This window comes from Phasianus colchicus, chromosome 4 (genome assembly GCF_987193195.1).
Source record: "Phasianus colchicus chromosome 4, bPhaCol1.hap1.1, whole genome shotgun sequence".
In the NCBI taxonomy this organism is placed as follows: Eukaryota; Metazoa; Chordata; class Aves; order Galliformes; family Phasianidae; genus Phasianus; species Phasianus colchicus.
In genome coordinates, this window is record NC_143439.1 from 71858262 (window position 1) to 71876030 (window position 17769).

General features: G+C 50.0%; 1 protein-coding gene across 20 annotated transcripts in view; it reads right to left on the reverse strand.

Annotated features, from left to right (window-relative positions):
• Positions 1-13602: 13602 nt before the first annotated feature.
• Positions 13603-17769, reverse strand: part of DYSF (dysferlin) — a 63980-nt gene continuing 59813 nt past the window's right edge. For 19 of the 20 annotated variants that reach the window (XM_090139944.1, XM_090139951.1, XM_090139950.1 and 16 more), the window contains one exon: positions 13604-15759. In XM_090139944.1, the coding sequence (XP_089996070.1) occupies positions 15721-15759 (39 nt within the window). In that variant the 3' untranslated portion in view covers positions 13604-15720. Of the gene's footprint in view, positions 15760-17769 lie in introns of all 20 variants that reach the window. The other variant, XM_090139933.1, reaches the window with a different exon arrangement.

A 17769-nucleotide genomic window follows, 5' to 3' on the forward strand; every position in this document is an offset into this window, starting at 1 on the left:
TTTTCCTGCAGAGGCCATTCGGTGTGGAAGCAGAGAGAATCTAAGGCTACGGAACACGTTGCATGGGTCTCCTGGTTACGGCCTCTGAGCACCCATCCCTCAGCACACGAGAGCTCCATGAAGCTGGGCTTGCTGTTTCGGTGTTGGCCTGGTTGTCATCTCCATCAGCACAGAGCAACGGGCAAGTTGGCTCCTGGAGGTAAACCCGATGCTGAAATTCACTTCAAGAGCCGTAGAGATGTGGCTCAGAGGGATGTGGTCAGTGGGCATTCAGTGAGACCCCCCTGGGATTTTGTGCTCACAGGTTCTGATCAGTCTGATCTCTGCTGCCCACCTCCCTGCTGGCCATAAATACCAGGATTATTCCAACGATTGTTGTGGCCTCTCTTTTTTCAAAACAACGATAATAAAGAAAAGAAAACGTGTTTACGTGCGCAGGGAATTCAGCAGAACATTTGGTTTTGACACGAACCAAAAAGTTCCCTTTTCCTTTCAGATTGCGGACCGCTCCTCGAAAACCTTTACTTAATTAACCATGACGAAGCACAGCTTCGAGTTGCTCACCCTGAACTGGTTTAAAAATGCATGCGATCCATTGCAGAAGTGTTTTTATGGCACAGAAAGCCTCAGGTCGGGGCACTGACCTCTGCATCCATCCCCATGCCACCCCAGTGCCACCTTGGCTCCTCTCTGCTGGGAGCTGTAGGAACAAGAGCTGCAGGTTTGGTTTCAGCCTTTGGGTATCTGAGGCTGCTGATCTCTCCTGCTGGACTGTAGATGAAGAGCAGAGAGCTAATTTGGATGTTTTGGATGACTAAAAGTAGGTGAAAAGTTAGCAGTCATCTTGACTACATTAAAGAAATTGGGCTCCTTGGGTTTCTGGCCATGCAAGGTGCATTGCTCAGGCTTTGAGTCACTGCCTGTTTCTGGGTTCTCTCATAAATCACCATTCCTGGGCATGGGAGAGTTACAGCAGAGATGACACACAGGGAACAAGACACTTGGGGAAGGCTGATTGGTCAGACCCAATGGCATTTCCTATGGCCAGGAGAATAAGGACAGAAGTGCCATATTAGATCAGACAATCAATGAATGCCAGGGTTAATATCAAGGTGTGCAAATAGCAAGGCATCTGCAGAGGAGCCACCCTGACTCCAGCGATTTGCAAATCAGGGCATTCATGGAACCAGAGAATCATGGACTCGTTAAGGTTGGAGAAGTCCTCCACTATCACTAAGTCCAACTGTCAGCCCACTGCTCCCCGTAGAATCACGGAATCATTCAGGTTGGAGAAGACCTGTGGGATCCCCAAGTCAACCCCAACCCATCCCACCATGCCCACTGACCTCATCCCTCAGTGCCACATCTCCACGGCTCTGCCACACCTCCAGGGTTACCCCACCACCCCCTGGGCGCCCCATTCCAGCGCATCACCACTCTTTGGAGAAGAATTTTTTCCTAATATCCCACCTGACCCTCCCCTGGCACAACCTGAGGCCATCACCTCTCATCCTATTGCTGTTACCTGGGAGCAGAGGCTGACCCCTTCCTCTCCCCAACCTCCTTTCAGGGCACTGCAGAGAACCCCAAGCTGTTCTGGAAATCTGAAATCTGGGATCCATTGGTCACATGGAGCTCTGGACAGGGTTGTTTCAAGGACCACTGGACCCATCTGGTTGGGATTCCCTGGAAAGCAAAGCCAGCTTCCCAGCTCCTCCCTACCAAAGCAGTGGGGAGCACCTGAACCCAGCTCAGCACCCTCAGGAGTGCTCTGCACAGCTCAGCCATGGGGGGCACATTTCTACTCCTGGTGACACATTTCCCACATCGAGTGCAGCCCATTAAAGCCATCACTGCTGAGTGTTTGCATTCATCCCAGTGCAGAGCAGAGGTGTAAATGCCAAGCCATGCAGAAAGGACAGCAATGGAAGGCAGACGAAATGTGGAAAGGGCTGTGGTTAGGTGGAAGATTCTTGGATGTATCAGTCACGCTGAAAAATGTATTCAAGATGCTGCAGCAGTGGCAAAAGATGGATTTTTCCTTCTTTTTTTACTTTTCCCCTCCTCTTTTTTTCCTCAGCCCAGGACTGAAAGCTTTCTGATGGCAGCATGATGGGAGCTGAACAAACCCCTTACTGTGATTAAAAAAACGGGTATATTTCCACTGGATTAAGTGTCACCAAACTATGGCTCATGTGGGTACCATGTTTAGGTACAAGGGAGCTAAATGGGTCAGGAACAGAGCTGGGACAACGCAGCCAGGAGCTGGATCCAGCTCCCCACAAGGTCAACCCAGAGCCTCTCTGATTTCAGACGATGGAAAACACCTTTCAGTGTGAGCTCCTGTGCAAAAGAACAACCTCAGTGCCCGGAAAAAAATAAAGATATTCCACAGGAAAAGAGAAAAAAGGAGGCAGAAGGAGCCCAGCTTGGCTTACAGCTGCAGTGGGTTGGAGAAGAGGTAGACCTGGTGGCATGGCTCATCCCAGCTGCGTGGGCACAGCAAGCAGCCGAAGCTCCAAATCCAGTTGCGTGCACCCAAAATAACCATTTCCATAGAATGACAGAATGGCCTGGGTTGCAAAGGAGCACAATGCTCATCCATTTCCAACCCCCTGCTGTGTGCAGGGTCACCAACCAGCAGACCAGGCTGCCCAGAGCCACATCCAGCCTGGCCTTGAATGCCTGCAGGGATGGGGCATCCACAGCCTCCTTGGGCAACCTGTTCCAGTGCCTCACCACCTCTGGCTGAAAAACTTCCTCCTCATATCCAACCTAAACCTCCCCTCCCTTTCCTTCCATCCAGGCGAAGGCACACAGCACCAAAGCAGGCATCAGGAAGGCATTGATGTCTCTTCTTCATGGCCACAGAGAATGGGGCGAACAGAAGCCGGGCTGGGAGGTAATGGGTAAATGGACCTAATGGGGCCGTGGGCTGCACGACCACAAATGTTACTTGTTTACCTCCCCAGTAAAATCCCAACATGGAAATAATGAATGGGGCTCGCAAATTAGTCACTAGAAATCACTTAACTCGTAAAAAATTATTAGCCCAGAAACAGAGGTTTGGGGGGAAAAAAAGGTGAAAAAAGCCAGAGGAGCTGTTGTCTTCAGACAAACGTTTTTTACGTTGAAATTAATGGGGGTCGTGTCAGGGCATGGAAAGCATATAAAACAGAGCAGAGAGGGGAAAACTCTTGCTGAGGAAGCCAAGATGAAGTGAAGCTGGATTTGGGTCAAGTGAGCGTTAAAGCACTGTCAGGAAGCCTGCTTTCTTAGCCAAAAATCAGATTCCGGATAGAAGCGCAGATCGAAGGAGGCTCTGGTTTTCTAAGTCGGAACGCAGCACGAACAGATGATGCTCAGCGACGGCTGTGCTGCTGCAGGGCTAAAAACAGCCCCCTTATTCAGCACACCGTGTGCATTTGTAGCTCTGAGAGAGTGCTAGTATCAAAGGCCTTTGCTTAAATTAGGTAAATCACTACTTAAGTTAACTCAGAGTGCTGGGCTTGGGGTCCGAGGCACTTCCCATGGCCAAAGTCATGGGAGCAGCAGGGAATGGCACCCAGACTCCAGAATGGGTCAGATTCCCATGGCATCCAGCTGTGATTCTTCACAAGCCGTGACCCTTCGGGGAAAAAGGAAAAGGAGAGAAGGAAAAAGGTTCCAAACTGCATCACCACATACAATTAAAGATACCAGATCGTCTGGGCTGAATCTGGCCTTTCAATACAAAATCTCAATTACGCTGGGAGGAGTTCTTTGCTTTCTTCTTGGAGGAGGGGGAACAGGGATGGAATTGCAAGCAGGCTTCCAAAACTTGCAGCACCATGAGGCTGTCTTGAAACTGAAGTCCTCCACACCACCAGCTGCCTCCTGTACCCAGAGCCACAGATGCCTCGTGGCCTTGCTTCAAATTAAAGCCAGGCTTTGTTTTCCATTCTCCTCTTAAGTCCCTGCTGCAAATTGACAAAAAATGCCCTTTGCCAACAGCTGCTAACAATGCTGCTAATGAGCATTCATCAGGAAGGCATAAACAGAAGAAGATGGAAAAGCAGCAGGGAGTGAGGGTGTCCTCCCTGGGGTTGCACTGCCTCTGCAGGCATCGTTATAGCTCTTCATTTTAACCTCAAATCAACAACTCTCCCCTGAGAGAGCAAATTGGACCAAGGGCGCAGCTGTGCTAAGAAATCCCGTGGGTGCTTTGTGGCCTTAAACACTTCCCCCATTAATGGCAGCCACCAGGAGCTTGCTTTCATATGGCTTGGGCTGGCTGCCAATGTGGATGCTCTTGTGGGGCTTCAGGTGGCTGCCAAGAGACCTCGCTTGGGTTGGGTTGGGTTGGGTTGGGTTGGGATGTCTTGTGTTGGGTTGGGTTGTGTTGGGTTGGGTTGTCTGGGGTTGGGTTGTCTGGGATTGGGTTGTCTTGACCTAAGTGAAAAAAGGGAATAAGGACCAGGTCAATGTGAAACCCTTCCCTGCCTTACCTACTGGAATTTGATTAAAATAAATTCCTTGCGCTGAAAGTAAAAGCAACCTTCAAGACTTGCAAATTTGTTGGCACATCCAAAGACTGATGTGAACTTTAGGTCTGTGTTAAATCCAGTGAAAACACATCAGATAGACCCTGTAGATACCCTAGTGGAAGAGCAGTGATCTGAAAAGGACCAGACCCTGAGGACCTCCCTCAGAAGATGCTGTCAGCTGGGAGGTCACCTGTTCAGAAGCCCTGGGAGGGGTTGTCCTAAAGGCTGAAGAGCTTAAATGAGCCTCTGGGTGAAACCCAACTATTTCCAGTTGGCTTTAGGACTCCTGCTGTAACACCAGAGCTATTTATTTGTTCTTATGACCTGTTGGACACTCGGAGGGGTCTGTGCTTTGCTGGGACTCCCCATTACATTACCAGCACAGCCAGGGGCTTTGCCTGGGACATCTGTTTGCAGGGTTTCTGGCTGTTTGGTTCCAGTGAGATCTATTTGTTACTTGTTTCTCAGCAGAGGATTTCTCTCTCGGTGCCATTTTTCCCATTCCTCTGGCAATATCTACCAAACCACAGAACTCAAATGCCAGCTGGATTTTGGCTCTCGTTTCCACAGCAAGAAGATTTACAAGGACGACTGAAGAACTGGTAATCTCTCAGCTTGGATGACAGCAATGTGAAGGAGCCTTGCTCTTCTGCTGGCTCCGGCAGATAAGTAACTCTCAGCCCTTGGGTAACATAGAATGGAGACTTCACACGTTTTAATTTGTGTTCCCATGTTCAGTTAAAATCCCCTTTCTGAGGGCTATTTAACACTCCCTTACCATGGGTGAATTCGTTGGCCAGAATATTTGGTGAACAGCTAGGAAGATATCTTGTCTGCAAGGAAATATCTGAATTCCCAGTGTATTTCATCAAATCACACTACAACCTCCGTGTCAAAAAGAGGACTTCTGTCCATTCTTGTTGGCCAACCTTCCTTACCACGTAATCCACAAATTGAAGTACCGAATGACTGAGATCCATAGGGCTCATGCCACAGGACCTGTGCAGAAAACAGGGAATATCTGAGCCTGGAGAACCCATTCCTACTGCTGCTCATATCTGATAGCCCTGGTTGGAAGCCTACACATGACCTTACAGCCAGATTCATCAGCAGTACTATAGGTTGGGGTGTGTGGAGCAGTGCTGTCTCACGAGAAAACAGCAGAGGCTCCAGAAGATGGTCAGGATCACGTGGAATTCAGTCCCCATCCAGGTGTGGTCACTGCCTGCAGTATGAGCTGCTATGGCACCATCTGCACCATCTTCCCCACAGTGGGAGATATCACTTGAGTGGGAAGAAAATGGTGGGATGCTTCTTCCAGCCTTTGCATGGGGTAAAAGCAGTGCTGGTTGGTGGAAGAAACATTGGAAAACTGCTGGGTTCGCCGCCACTGCTTTGTCTTCTCTGCTGCTTCGTCCTGCCTTTCTCCTCTGTGCTTCGCCCCTTTGGTTTTGTGGTTTGGGGCAGCGTAGCACCAGCTCTGAATGAGAGGAGGGTCTTGTGCTCATGGTACTTGGCACTGGCTGGCCCCGAGGCCGATGCATTTCATTTGGACAGTTCTCAATGAAATCTGCCCACCAGATGGGTTCATTCCTTTCATTCCACAGCAGCTCCTAGGCGCTCCGACCCAAATCAAAGCCCTCCCAGGTGCAGGCATTAAGAGCTTGCACCCAGAGGAGACAGATGGAGGGGAACCAGGGCAATGGGGAGCGACTATTATGGTGATCAGCCACCACAATTAGCACTGGAGATGGGGAAAGTCATCCAAAAACCCAACCCGTTCTATTCAGGAGCCACCAGATAGCTGATGTTAGCGTGATGTCGCTGAGAACCGGGCTGTCATGACGTTCCCAATACCCAAAAATATCACCACTCCAGAGGCCGGGATGGAGGAACAAGTCATCCATCATGTCAGCACGTCTGGTCCTGGGCTGCCGAGCACAGCACTGTGGAATGTTTTGTAGTGCTGGCAGCAGCGTGCAGGGGTGGCACATCTGGATGCGGTCGGGGCCGGAGCAGTGGCAGCTGCTGGAGGCACAGCTGTCAGAACGAGTAGGTCACCCCTTATCTGGAACCAATTTCTGAGAGATTATTTTATGCACCAGTGGCAGACCGAAGTCTGCTTGGCAGCTTCTCTTCTGGTTTCCCCTTACAGCTGGGCTTCTCCTCCTCGTGCAGGCTTGTCCTCAGGAGGCTTAAAAATAGATGCAGAGCTGTAAGAGGAGCCACACTGCTCTTCCAAGGGCATTGCCAAAGGGAGAAGGGGGGAATCTGCACTCCTTGGAGCAGGGAAGAGCCTGAATGGGAGATGACACTGAAGGAACCCAGTGGGCACAGGCACTGAACTACTGCTACCCATGTAAATCCCTTGCCAATGCTGGTGTGTCTTTGCTATACTGGGGAAGGCACCCAAAGGCCAATGCATGGCCCATGTAAAGAACATCTCAGTTTGTGTGCTGGGACTCATGCAGGGCATGGGAGCTCATGTCAAAATGTGTGGTCAGTGAGATCCCCCCTCGCAACGACTTGGGTTTGTCCCACAGAGATCTCTCAGCACCGAAAACACAGCTCATTTCATGTCATTTTGGACACCTATAGGGCGGGTGGCCCCATGTGAAGTCATTTCCCCAGGCTCCTTCTCCAGGCAGCAGAAAAGAAGTGTGCCCAGAGGTGGTTTTGAAGAGCCCAGTCACTCCTGCACAAAGCTCATTAGATCCAGAGCACCAGCAAGCTCACAGCACCGTTTTAAGCCATAGAACATCCCAAGTTGGAAGGGACCCATAAGGATCACCGAGTCCAGCTCTTCAAGTGAGGCATGATCAGTGCTCCAGGTGATATGTGCACAATGGAGGGGTTCTTCTGCCATCCCTTGAGAGGGAAAGTCCTTCTACAGCAGACGGATGGGTAGAGAAGGAAAGGTGCTGGACCTTGTAGGTCTCTTCCAACTTGGGATATTCTATGCCCTGCTCTGCTGGAGACCCAAGGCATTGGTGTGGGGACACAGAGGGAGAGGTGAAGCAAAGGGATGGAGCTGTCGAAAGAGGTGGGGATTTGTGCTGCATTTGCTTCCTGGATAGCTCAGCAACTTCCCCAACCAGATCCCCCATCCTGGAAGGATCTGCCAGTTTGTCCTTTCATTCCTTCTGCACGCCCACCCCCGTCAGACACGGTGCTCGCAGCAATCTGTCCTTCCACCAAGCAAGCTGCTGAGCTAGGGATTAAAAAATATATTTATAACCTCATATAGAACCATATATATATATAGGTAACACCTGTTTCCCTGCCTGGGGACTCGACTGAGAACATTCAGCTCCACGCTGAACGTGTTACCGGTGGCTTTGGCAGAAATGCCCATCTCTTCCCCCGAGATCTCACGTTGCCTCCCGTTCTTTTCGAAGGGCCAAAACACACTTTTTCACACTGCATTTCCAATTAAAACCGAGAGTCTGCAACGCATTCCAAAAGTGATGTGTGAAATGTGCTGGCTTTAATATCACACCAGCTAATGTAGGGCTGCTGGGCTGAGCGTGGCCGCTCGTAATTCACCTCTGGTTGGTGCAGAATTGAATTTCCCCACCCAGCATCCCCAGGGACCTCGGTGAGGACTGAGCTCCTGCAAGTGGAGAAGCAGAATCTCGCCGGCAGCGCGCAATGCCCTGCTCTGCAAGTGGTGAAAGACTCCGGGGAAACCCAACTGAGGGTGCCAAGGTGAGGGCAAAGGCATTGCAAGGCATTAAGGTGGCAATAAAGGGGCCCAAGGAGGATGCTGGAGGCTTACTTCTCCAAAAAGAATCATTACTTTTGTGGGGTTTTTTTCAGGAATAATGTGTCTGAGGAGTGCCAAGGCTGCTCCACGCCTGCTGCCATCTCCTGGGTGCAGCCTTAAGGTTGCAGAGACCAAAAAAGAGGGGCAGGTTTTCCCGTCCCCATCCCAGACTTTGTCTCTTGCAAATTGTCATTGCAGCTGATGACAGCAGGACCCCCCCCCGACCCCACCAGACCCATAGCAGCTCCCCTGCCCTCATCAGCCTGACAGGGTTAACGAGGCAGTATTGACCCCGTTGTCTTCGTCACGTCATTAATTTGCTGTTTCATGTAACCTGCAGCCAGGCTGCTCTGCTTTGGGAAAATCCTCTTCTAAGAGTGTGAGGGGGGAGGTGCTGGGGGTCCCTCGTTGTGGGGGTCCCGTTGAAGATGCTGGAGGAGGTGAGGAACGTGCTGCCCAATGGGGTCAGCTGGATGTTGGAAGGTCCACCACCAACCCATCGATGGTGATGTTTATTCCAAATGAGAGAGCAGGATGGAAATGATTAACAGGTTTAAAATGCATCTCCAGATCCCTTTTTTTTTTTTTTTTTTTTTTATCATCTCTATTAAATAAAGAGGGGAGAAGAGATGAAGCCCACCACCTTTCAGATGACACCAGCTGACCTTGGAGGGATGGTTGGTTGCTCCAAGCAGGACAAGGCTCGTCCCAAGCCCAGCAGATGAGGATCACAATGTGTGTCCTTGCCAATTTAACTACCATGTGGGCAATGTGAGCCTGACAGCGGTGGGATGAATGGTTTCATGTCCCTGGGCTGTGTTTTTCCATAGGGCCAACAAGGCAAGGAGAACAAGTAATGAATTTTCCAGTTCACCAGAGATTCTTTAAAAAAAAATATATATATATATATATATATAAAATTAATTCTACCAGAAATGAAATGTTTTCTTTCATTCTCAAGAAAGATTATTTGCTTTTTTTTTTTTTTTTCCCCCCTGAAATCTAAGGGTTTTAAAAAACCTAAGGGTTTCTTAAAATAGCTTGTAGGAAATTTCAAATCGGGGAAGGGGAAAGGGAAGGGGAAGGGGAAGGGGAAGGGGAAGGGGAAGGGGAAGGGGAAGAGGAAGGGGAAGGGGAAGGGGAAGGGGAAGGGGAAGGGGAAGGGGAAGGGGAAGGGGAAGGGGAAGGGGAAGGGGAGTTATTTTTTTAATTTGCACTGTAAAACACACCAGGGTTTGCCCCCCAGCCCTCCCCCAGAGATCCGTGTGCCAACAGTGCTGGCAATCAGCAGCACCACGACCTCACACACCTCGCACACACGCACAGAGCTTCACGCGTGCGTTAACTTGGCACAGTGTTTGTCCAAAGCCAGGGCTGGCTCCGTTACCCCAACTTCCCTGCCAGAGCGACTGCACTCCGGTCGTGGCCATTGGTCTTCTGTCCAAGTTGGCAGCCCTTCTGCTGTCAAGGTTTGGGAGATTTACTGTGCTGGAACGATCTGGTGAGGAGATGGGGGTGAGGGGAAGCTCTTAACTGTTTAACTCTATCTGTGACAAACTTCCCTTTCCCATCTCTGTCCTCGGCTCCTTGCTCCTGTAGTCTTGCAGCCAGGACGGAGCAGGCTTTCCCTTGGTTTCAATGGGTGTTTTGGTAGGAAGGTGTGAAGTAAGCAATATAGAATCACAGATTAATGTTGGAAAAGACCTTGAAGACCGTCAAGTGCAACCCATCCCCACCATGCTGACTCATAGGGTTGTGGAGTCATAGAATCCCATGCTCTCCTGCCCCATTATGCTCAGGGAAAAGGGACAGGACACCCTGACCTGGATGTGAAGGGCAGATGGTTGGCTAAAAGCCACCACTAAAAAAATCTCACATCCCAGCACTGATGTTCCTCACGGATCTGATTTGCAGAGATTTTCCTGCTCACTCGAGCAGCTCAGGGATCATCACTGGGGCACAAACTGATCAAACTGCAGGGAAAGTCCCACTCATCCAGACTTTGGGAATCTCCAAAAGCTCACGACCCATCAGCTGAGGGAGACCTTCATGAAACCACACCAACCTCTGCCTTATGATAAGGCACTCTCCAGGCCAACTCTGACTTGCCATGAGCTCGTCATGGCTCGTGACATGGGCTGTGAGACTCACACATCCTTTCTGCCTCTTTCCAACCCACTTCTGGGGGTTTTTCCAACCTTCTCCCACTCCCTCTCCAAGCATTCACAGAACCACCAGACACGACCTTTTCTTGTTCCAATTTAAACCAGAAAGGGTTGGGTTTTCTACCAGTAACCTCCCAAATTCCTGCCAGAACTTCTGGATCAAATGTTCACCTGATGATCTTTGTGAGTCCCTTCCAACTGAACTATTCTATTCTATTCTATTCTATTCTATTCTATTCTATTCTATTCTATTCTATTCTATTCCATTCCATTCCATTCCATTCCATTCCATTCTATCCTACTCTACTCATCCCTTTTAAGCTCTGTGTTGAGGTCTCACAGTTGACAAGCTTGGATGTTAAGTCTACCACCAGCCCTCCTCTAAGCAGTGCTTTCCAAAGCTAAAAAGCTCATCTCCTCCTGCACAAATTATTGATGTATCAGCCCCAAATTCTGGATACTCCGTTATCTCAAAGCACCAGAGAAGCAGATCTACCTGCTAAGGGGCTTTCTGTGATTGGGATGCAGAAAGGAAGACGTGTTTAATAGCTTGATGTTTTTCCATTCTGCAACCCACTAGATTTTATGTCTTTGCTTTTATTTCTTCTGGTGCATTCATGGCACAGCTCACCATACACACAAATGAATAGCAAGTTTTAAAGCTCGTTGCTGAAAAGCAGCATTCGATGATTTCCAGTGCTTCCATGACAAGCAGGCCTAGCATATCTCATGCACCAACCAGAAATGGATTTCCCACTACAGAACCTCTCTGGTCTCTGCTTCTCATCGGCAGGGTGGGACTGGATAGGACTGGGACCAAAGGATTTGTAGCTTCCCCAGTGCAATGCCCATGGTCACCTGGCTCCACTTGGGCCAGAAGAGCCCGGTGTGGTAACATGGAATTCTCCCAGTGTTACAATAAAGGCAAGGAGAAAATGAACTTCTCTCATTAATGGAGATCCCAACCATCTGAATCCAAGCTTAAATTCTTCACAAACTTCACTTCTTCACTGATAAAACAAATGCTTTCCTTCTCAAAAGGCTCAGCAAGTCTTGGCCTTCCACCCCCTTCCTATAAGGAGTCCCCATTCTTCTGGAAACCTTTTACCAGATCCCTGCGTTTGCTCCAGGTCCCCATTCCAGTCCCTCCCCTGCAGTTCTGGCAAGGCTGAAGTTGCTGGGATGGGCTGGATGGCCAAGTCCATATGGCTGAGAAGGGGAGGGGAGAGAGCAATGAGGGGGTGACCCCTCTGAGGTCTCATTCCTTTGGAGCAATTTGGGCATCAGTCAAGGTCTCCCACATTACTGTGTGGTTTCCTGTGTACAAGACGTGAGAAAGATGATAGCAGTTGTCTCTGTTGCTTTCCATTTTCTGGTGTTTCTGGAGTCGAAGGAGATATGAAAATGTGCATTAAAAAAAAACACATGTGCTTTTAGCATTTGTATTGCAAAGAAAATCCCGGAATTTCGAATCCCCATTGGCTCAGACAGTTAGGAAAGAAAGAAAGAAAAAACAGCCTTTGTTTTTTCTTCCTTTTTTTTTCTTTTCTCCTCCAAAACCCAAAACCAACCAGTGGTTATGAGGATCCCGACCCCCAGTTGCTCGTGGCCCCTGGGAGATGGAGTTGGTTGCCCTGGGAAGGTTCCAGCAGAGCTGGGCTCAGAGGCATCTCCACCAACATCCAGCACAGAAGAGGTGGATGGCAGAGCCACACGGATGTCCTTCCCCTCCCAGTGACTCATCCTGGCAGGTGCCAGTGGTTCTCTGTGTGCTATGGGGAAAGACAATCAATCCAGGCTTTGTTTTCCAGCCTACGGCCATTGCGAGCAGATGACTTCCCACTCTGTTTTCCTTGGCCAAAAAAAAAAAAAAAAAAAAGCCAGCCATAAATCTCCTGATTGTTCAAGGTTGTTTTCTTTTCCCCCCCTTTTCCATATCCAATGGTTCCTATTTGTCTTTCTTTTGTCTGCTCCAGGGGCTGAAATGGGAGGAAGGAGCTGCAGCCCCGTGGTCCAGCTCAGTGCCAGCTTGTCACAAACATGGAACGATGCTCTTTCCAGAGAAACCACCCAGATCCCACTGCCAGGAGGTAGGAGAGCAGGTGGATTTATTCCATGAAAAAAAGAACAAAGAGGGAGGAAGGAAAACTCAGCCAGAGCTGGGCTTTCCTGATCTGCAGGGCAATAATTCCCCACTCCTCATGAGATGGCACCTTTGGAGGAGGTCTGGATGCCAACTGGTGGGAAACCACAGGAGGAAACGGAGGAGAGGATGGGGCAGAGCTCCATCCAACCTGGCCCTGAGCACCTCCAGGGATGGGCATCTCTCCTCTGTGGAAGTCCCTCTACTTCAGACCAGGTTCAACCACTGCCCACAATCCCAGCCTTCAGGCTCTTGCTAAAATATTGCCTGAGCCTTTTCAGGCAGAAAACCAGAGCACTCTGCTGTGGGAAGACAAAATTTGGAGCAAGTCAGGCTCTTGCTTGCAGCCCGGGTGGATGCAGTTGAGATGTGGACCGGCATGGTTCATCCCATCTCTTTGTACCACTGCTGTAGTCCAAAGGGTGGGCAGAAAGCACGCAGACATTGGGGTCTGGGAGCAAATACAAGGAGAGGAGAGCCCTGAGCTTCACCACGGTGAGAGGCAGATGGATGGACCAATCTGTTGGGCACAGGACCCTGAGGGTAGGAGCACAGCAGGTGCTGGAGACCTTATGGAGATGATGCCCAGACAGCTGGCACCATGGGTGCATCAGCTTCTATCCTATCCTATCCTATCCTATCCTATCCTATCCTATCCTATCCTATCCTATCCTATCCTATCCTATCCTATCCTATCCTATCCTATCCCATCCCATCCCATCCCATCCCATCCCATCCCATCCCATCCCATCCCATCCTATAATAATTCCATTTTGTTCTATCCTATCCTAATTCTCTTCTATTCTGTTCTATCCTATCCTATTCCAATTCCTTTCTGTTCTATTCAATCCTACTGTAATTCTGTTCTATCCAATCCCATTCTATTCTACCCTGCCTAATTAATTATATCCTATCCTACGCTATGCTATTTCTTTTCTATCCCATCCCATCCCATCCCATCCCATCCCATCCCATCCCATCCCATCCCATCCCATCCTATCCTATCCTATCCTGATTCTGTTCTATATTCTTCTCTGCACCCTTTCAGGGAAAAGAAAGGCACTTGGGGACACAGACACTAATGCTCCCCTGGCTCCCTCCCACCCGGAGCATCTCCTTGGCACAGTGGGGACCAACACTCCGACAGCCCAACAGAACACACCAGGAAGAAGGTTTCAGAGCTATTTCATTTGTAAACCACAGTGATATATATATAATTATCTCTGTATATAAGGCATAGAGAGCAGAAGGCTTTACTTGGGTCCGGCCTCTTGGCTGGCTTTGGTAACGAGACCAGGCTGATGTGTGCAGATACTCAGAACTGTCATTGCCCACCACAGCCCCCGGATGAAACAAAGCTCTGCAGCCCGGATTGGGAAGAAGAGGACTGGATGTAGGGATGCTGCCTTTTCCCCTTCTGTCACTGTTAACCCACTCTGGTTTGCCAGGGAAGAGCTGCTGGAAAGCATTAGGGAATTAAATAGGGTTTTGTGATGGCAGAGGCTCTGGTGAAGTGACGGGTGGAAATATTTTGGTAGGGTTGCTCATCTCTGGTCGGAGCAACAGGACGGATGGATGAGAACCATCCACGGCTGGACGGGAGCACTGCTCTGGGCTGCTCATCTCCTTGGGGCTCAGCACTGAGATCCCATTTCTGAAACAGGAGGGGGTCACTGAGATGGGAAACTTCACCAAATGTGCAAACTGGGGCAAGAAATGAGGAAAGGGGCCTGGCTTCCCACGGCACAGCAAGGCATGTGGGAAGGCAGCGAGGCGAGCCGGGTTGCAGTGGAGGAGGACCAACCACAGCAGCACCACTTGGCCAAGCTGTAACTCACCCAGGAAGCTGCAAAGCCAACATTCCCCTTCAGCTCGCCTGTTCCTCAGGGGAAGCAGCATCCCCAAATCTTGGGCCAACAGTTGGTAGGTCAGCACTAGGTAATGAACAGGAGCACGGGTGGGAACGAGATCCAGAAAAAAGGTGAACATGGGTAAACATGAAGCGTTTTGCTGGCAAAATGGTTCCTGGGGTGGGGAACCTCCACACCTGAGTGCCAGCTGCTTTGGGATACATTCTCTGTGTCTGAAGTGTTGTGCTCACACGTGGCAGAGCTGCCCTGTGCGATCCAGGCACTGTCACAGTACTGAGCAGCACAGGATTTGCATTACATCCCCGCCAGCAAAGCAATTAGCCACGTGCTTTTCCCCCCCATCTGCTGCTAAGAACAGGCTTAAGTGCCTCGCTGGAGCCAACGCCAGCACAGTTTGTCCTGAGAAACAAATCCTCTGGGATCACCTTGTTCTGCTGTCTGCTCCCACGTGTCACACTGAGCAGCAGCAGAACCCCCTCTCAGTGCACATCAGTGATTGCAGCACGGGCAGGAGGAGCAGAAAGCAGCAATGTCCCAGCAACACCATTCACACCTTCTGGGCTGTGCAAAACCTGCATGATGTGCACTAATCATGCCCTGCTTGCAAAGCACAAAGCAAACAGCTGTGCTTCCGAAGGTCTGCCCTGTAGCACCCAGCAGCAGCGTGCACTGCGCTCTGGTGCTGCACTGCTTGGCTTCAGCAAAAGGAGAAAACCAATCAGCCACAGAGCTGCAGGGGTTGCGCACAGCAGGAAGAGAGAAGCAAAGCCCCCATTGCACTGCATTGCTTCTGGGCTGCTCCGTGCCCTCTGCTGCTGCTGCAGCGTTGGCTGGGAAGGCAATGGGGCACGTGGGAGTGCAGAGGAGGGAGAACAGGTTCCAAAAGCAGGAATGCATGAATGCACATCGCACGGCAGAGGCAAAGGGAGGCTGCTGCAAGGTGCCAAGAAAAACCTGCTCAGGACCTGAGAGATTGTGGCTGCCTTGCAGCCATCACTCCTCCATGAGCACCGCCTTGGAGAGCCCACAAAAAGGTCCTTTTCTCCCCAACCCTCTCCAGCTTTGCATCCGAGCACTGACCAAAAATTAAGACAAACAGAAGGAGGACAAGGAAGCCAAATCAGAACTGCTGCAGAGGAGGTTTGGTTTAGGCGCTGCTCCTGAGGTGAGGGCTGCAGGTGGCACGCTGCTTTGGGGAAAGGCACGTCGCTGCGTCCTGGGCTGCAGCGTCCTGCTGAAATCCAGGCATTCAGTTGAAAGGTTTCACCAGCTTCATAGCAGCGTAGTTCTGGAGGGAAGGAGAAAGAAGGCAGAGAAGTGGTGAGTTGGGGCATGGCGGCAGGAGGAGGTCAAAGCAAGAGCATCCCTCCTATGGGATGCTCAGGACACATGGGAAGGGGTTTTGCCTTCTTCCAGTAGAGGCTTCCCAGCAGTGAGCACCAAGAGTCACTCATGGGCTTGGATTGTCCCTTCCACCAGTTTTTAAGAATCACAAATGGTTTGGGTTGGAAGGGTCCTGAAGATCATTAAGTCCAAGCCCTGGCATCCTCCAGCAGCTCAGGCTGCCCAGGGCCCCATCCATGGCCTTTGGGAACCTCCAGGGACGTGGCACCCAGAGCCCCCTGGGCAGCCCTTCCTGTTGGAGAAGACCTCTGTAGGGGTTTAGATTGGATGTCAGGGGGAAGTTCTTTACAGAGAGTGGTGGAGGTGCTCAAGGCCAGGTTGGATGGGGCCCTGGGCAACCTGGTGTAGTGCCAGACCTGGAGACTGGCAGCCCTGCCTGCGGTTATGGGGTTGGAACTTGATGATCCTTGGGGTCCCATCCAACCCAAGCCATTTTATGGTTCTCTGATCATCCAGCCCAACCCCAACTCATCACCATGTCCCCTCATAGAGTCACAGACCCAATATGGTTGGAGAAGACCTCTACAATCATCAGCTCCAGCCAACGACCCATCCCCATTAAACCACGTCCCCAAGTGCCACATTCCCCCACAGCCCTGCAGCCTATTCTACATGCAATTCCTTCCTTGAAAGAAGACAACAACCCTGTAAAAAAGAATAAGCTGTGTCAATGCTGCTTATCAAGACCACAGTGCAAAAGCAGGCAAAGACAGGCCGGTTGGAAAGAGCTCTATTTAAAGTAGCTCTGCTTCAAACACCCGTGACCACATACTAGCCAGTTTGGAAGGCTCTCCCAAACAGATTGGATTTAATTGGTACAGGATGTTCTATCACTCGTTTGGAAAAAAATAAAAATAAAAATTAAAAAAAAAAAAAAAAAGACTTTGGAAACAAAGCATAATGCTGCTTTGGAGGAGGGGAAAAAACAAAAACAAGACAAGTAAAGCCCAGCCCAAAAGCATCACGATAAATTACGACGTGTAGCAAATTACGGGGCAATTTGCCAGCGGAGGATTTCTAATAATGCCATAAATCAGGCCAGCAACGTTAGGGCAGTTTACCAGAAGTCATTAGAAAAGCCTCCAGTGGGACATAACCTTCGAATTAATTATCCATCCATTTGTCTTTCAAGAGTCTGTCCTCCAAAACTCTTCTATTTTTTACGGTTGCGTTCCGGAGGGTCGCAAGTTTGCTGTCCAGCCACGAATTTGTATTAACCAAGTGTTGAAAGCCAAGCAGGATTATCAATCAGCGCAGAAAGCGAGCTGTAATTAGAATTAATGGCAGTGGAAGCAACGCTGGGCTCTCAGAACGCAAACAGAGCTTTAAAAGGTAGTAAACATTTCCACGGTGCTGCAAAGCAGAGCTGAGTGCAGCTGGAAGCAGCGCTTCCTCCTCCCATGGTGGTACCAATGAAACCTTCACTGCAATGCCCTGCTCTGCAACTGCTCCATGAGCACAGCTAAGGAAAGCTGCTGAGGAGCCCAACGCTGAGGCGGGGTGGAAAAGCCCCCAGGAAGAGATGAAGAACCTCAAAAGATCAGATTTTCAATGTTTTTCCCATTTTGGTAGATCCAGACGATCCTTTTTTTTCCTGAATAATTGTTCTGAAGAGCACTGAGGTATCAGCTCGTGTTTATCCACCAAAAAGGAGCTGGAGTTTTTGGGAACCACCATTTCTGGAGGTTGCTGCTGGGTTTGTGGCTCCAGCTGGAAGCACAGGGCTGTCACCACGCAGCTGGGGCTGTGGTTGGAAGCTTCCACCATTATATGGGCAATGAGAAAAAAATACGAAAAAAAAAGCTTTTAAACTTTATATTCTTATACCAAAAGCCAACAAAATGCCCCAGGTTCATTTCCAGGTGAGACTCCCAGCTCTTCAGGGTGGGAGGTG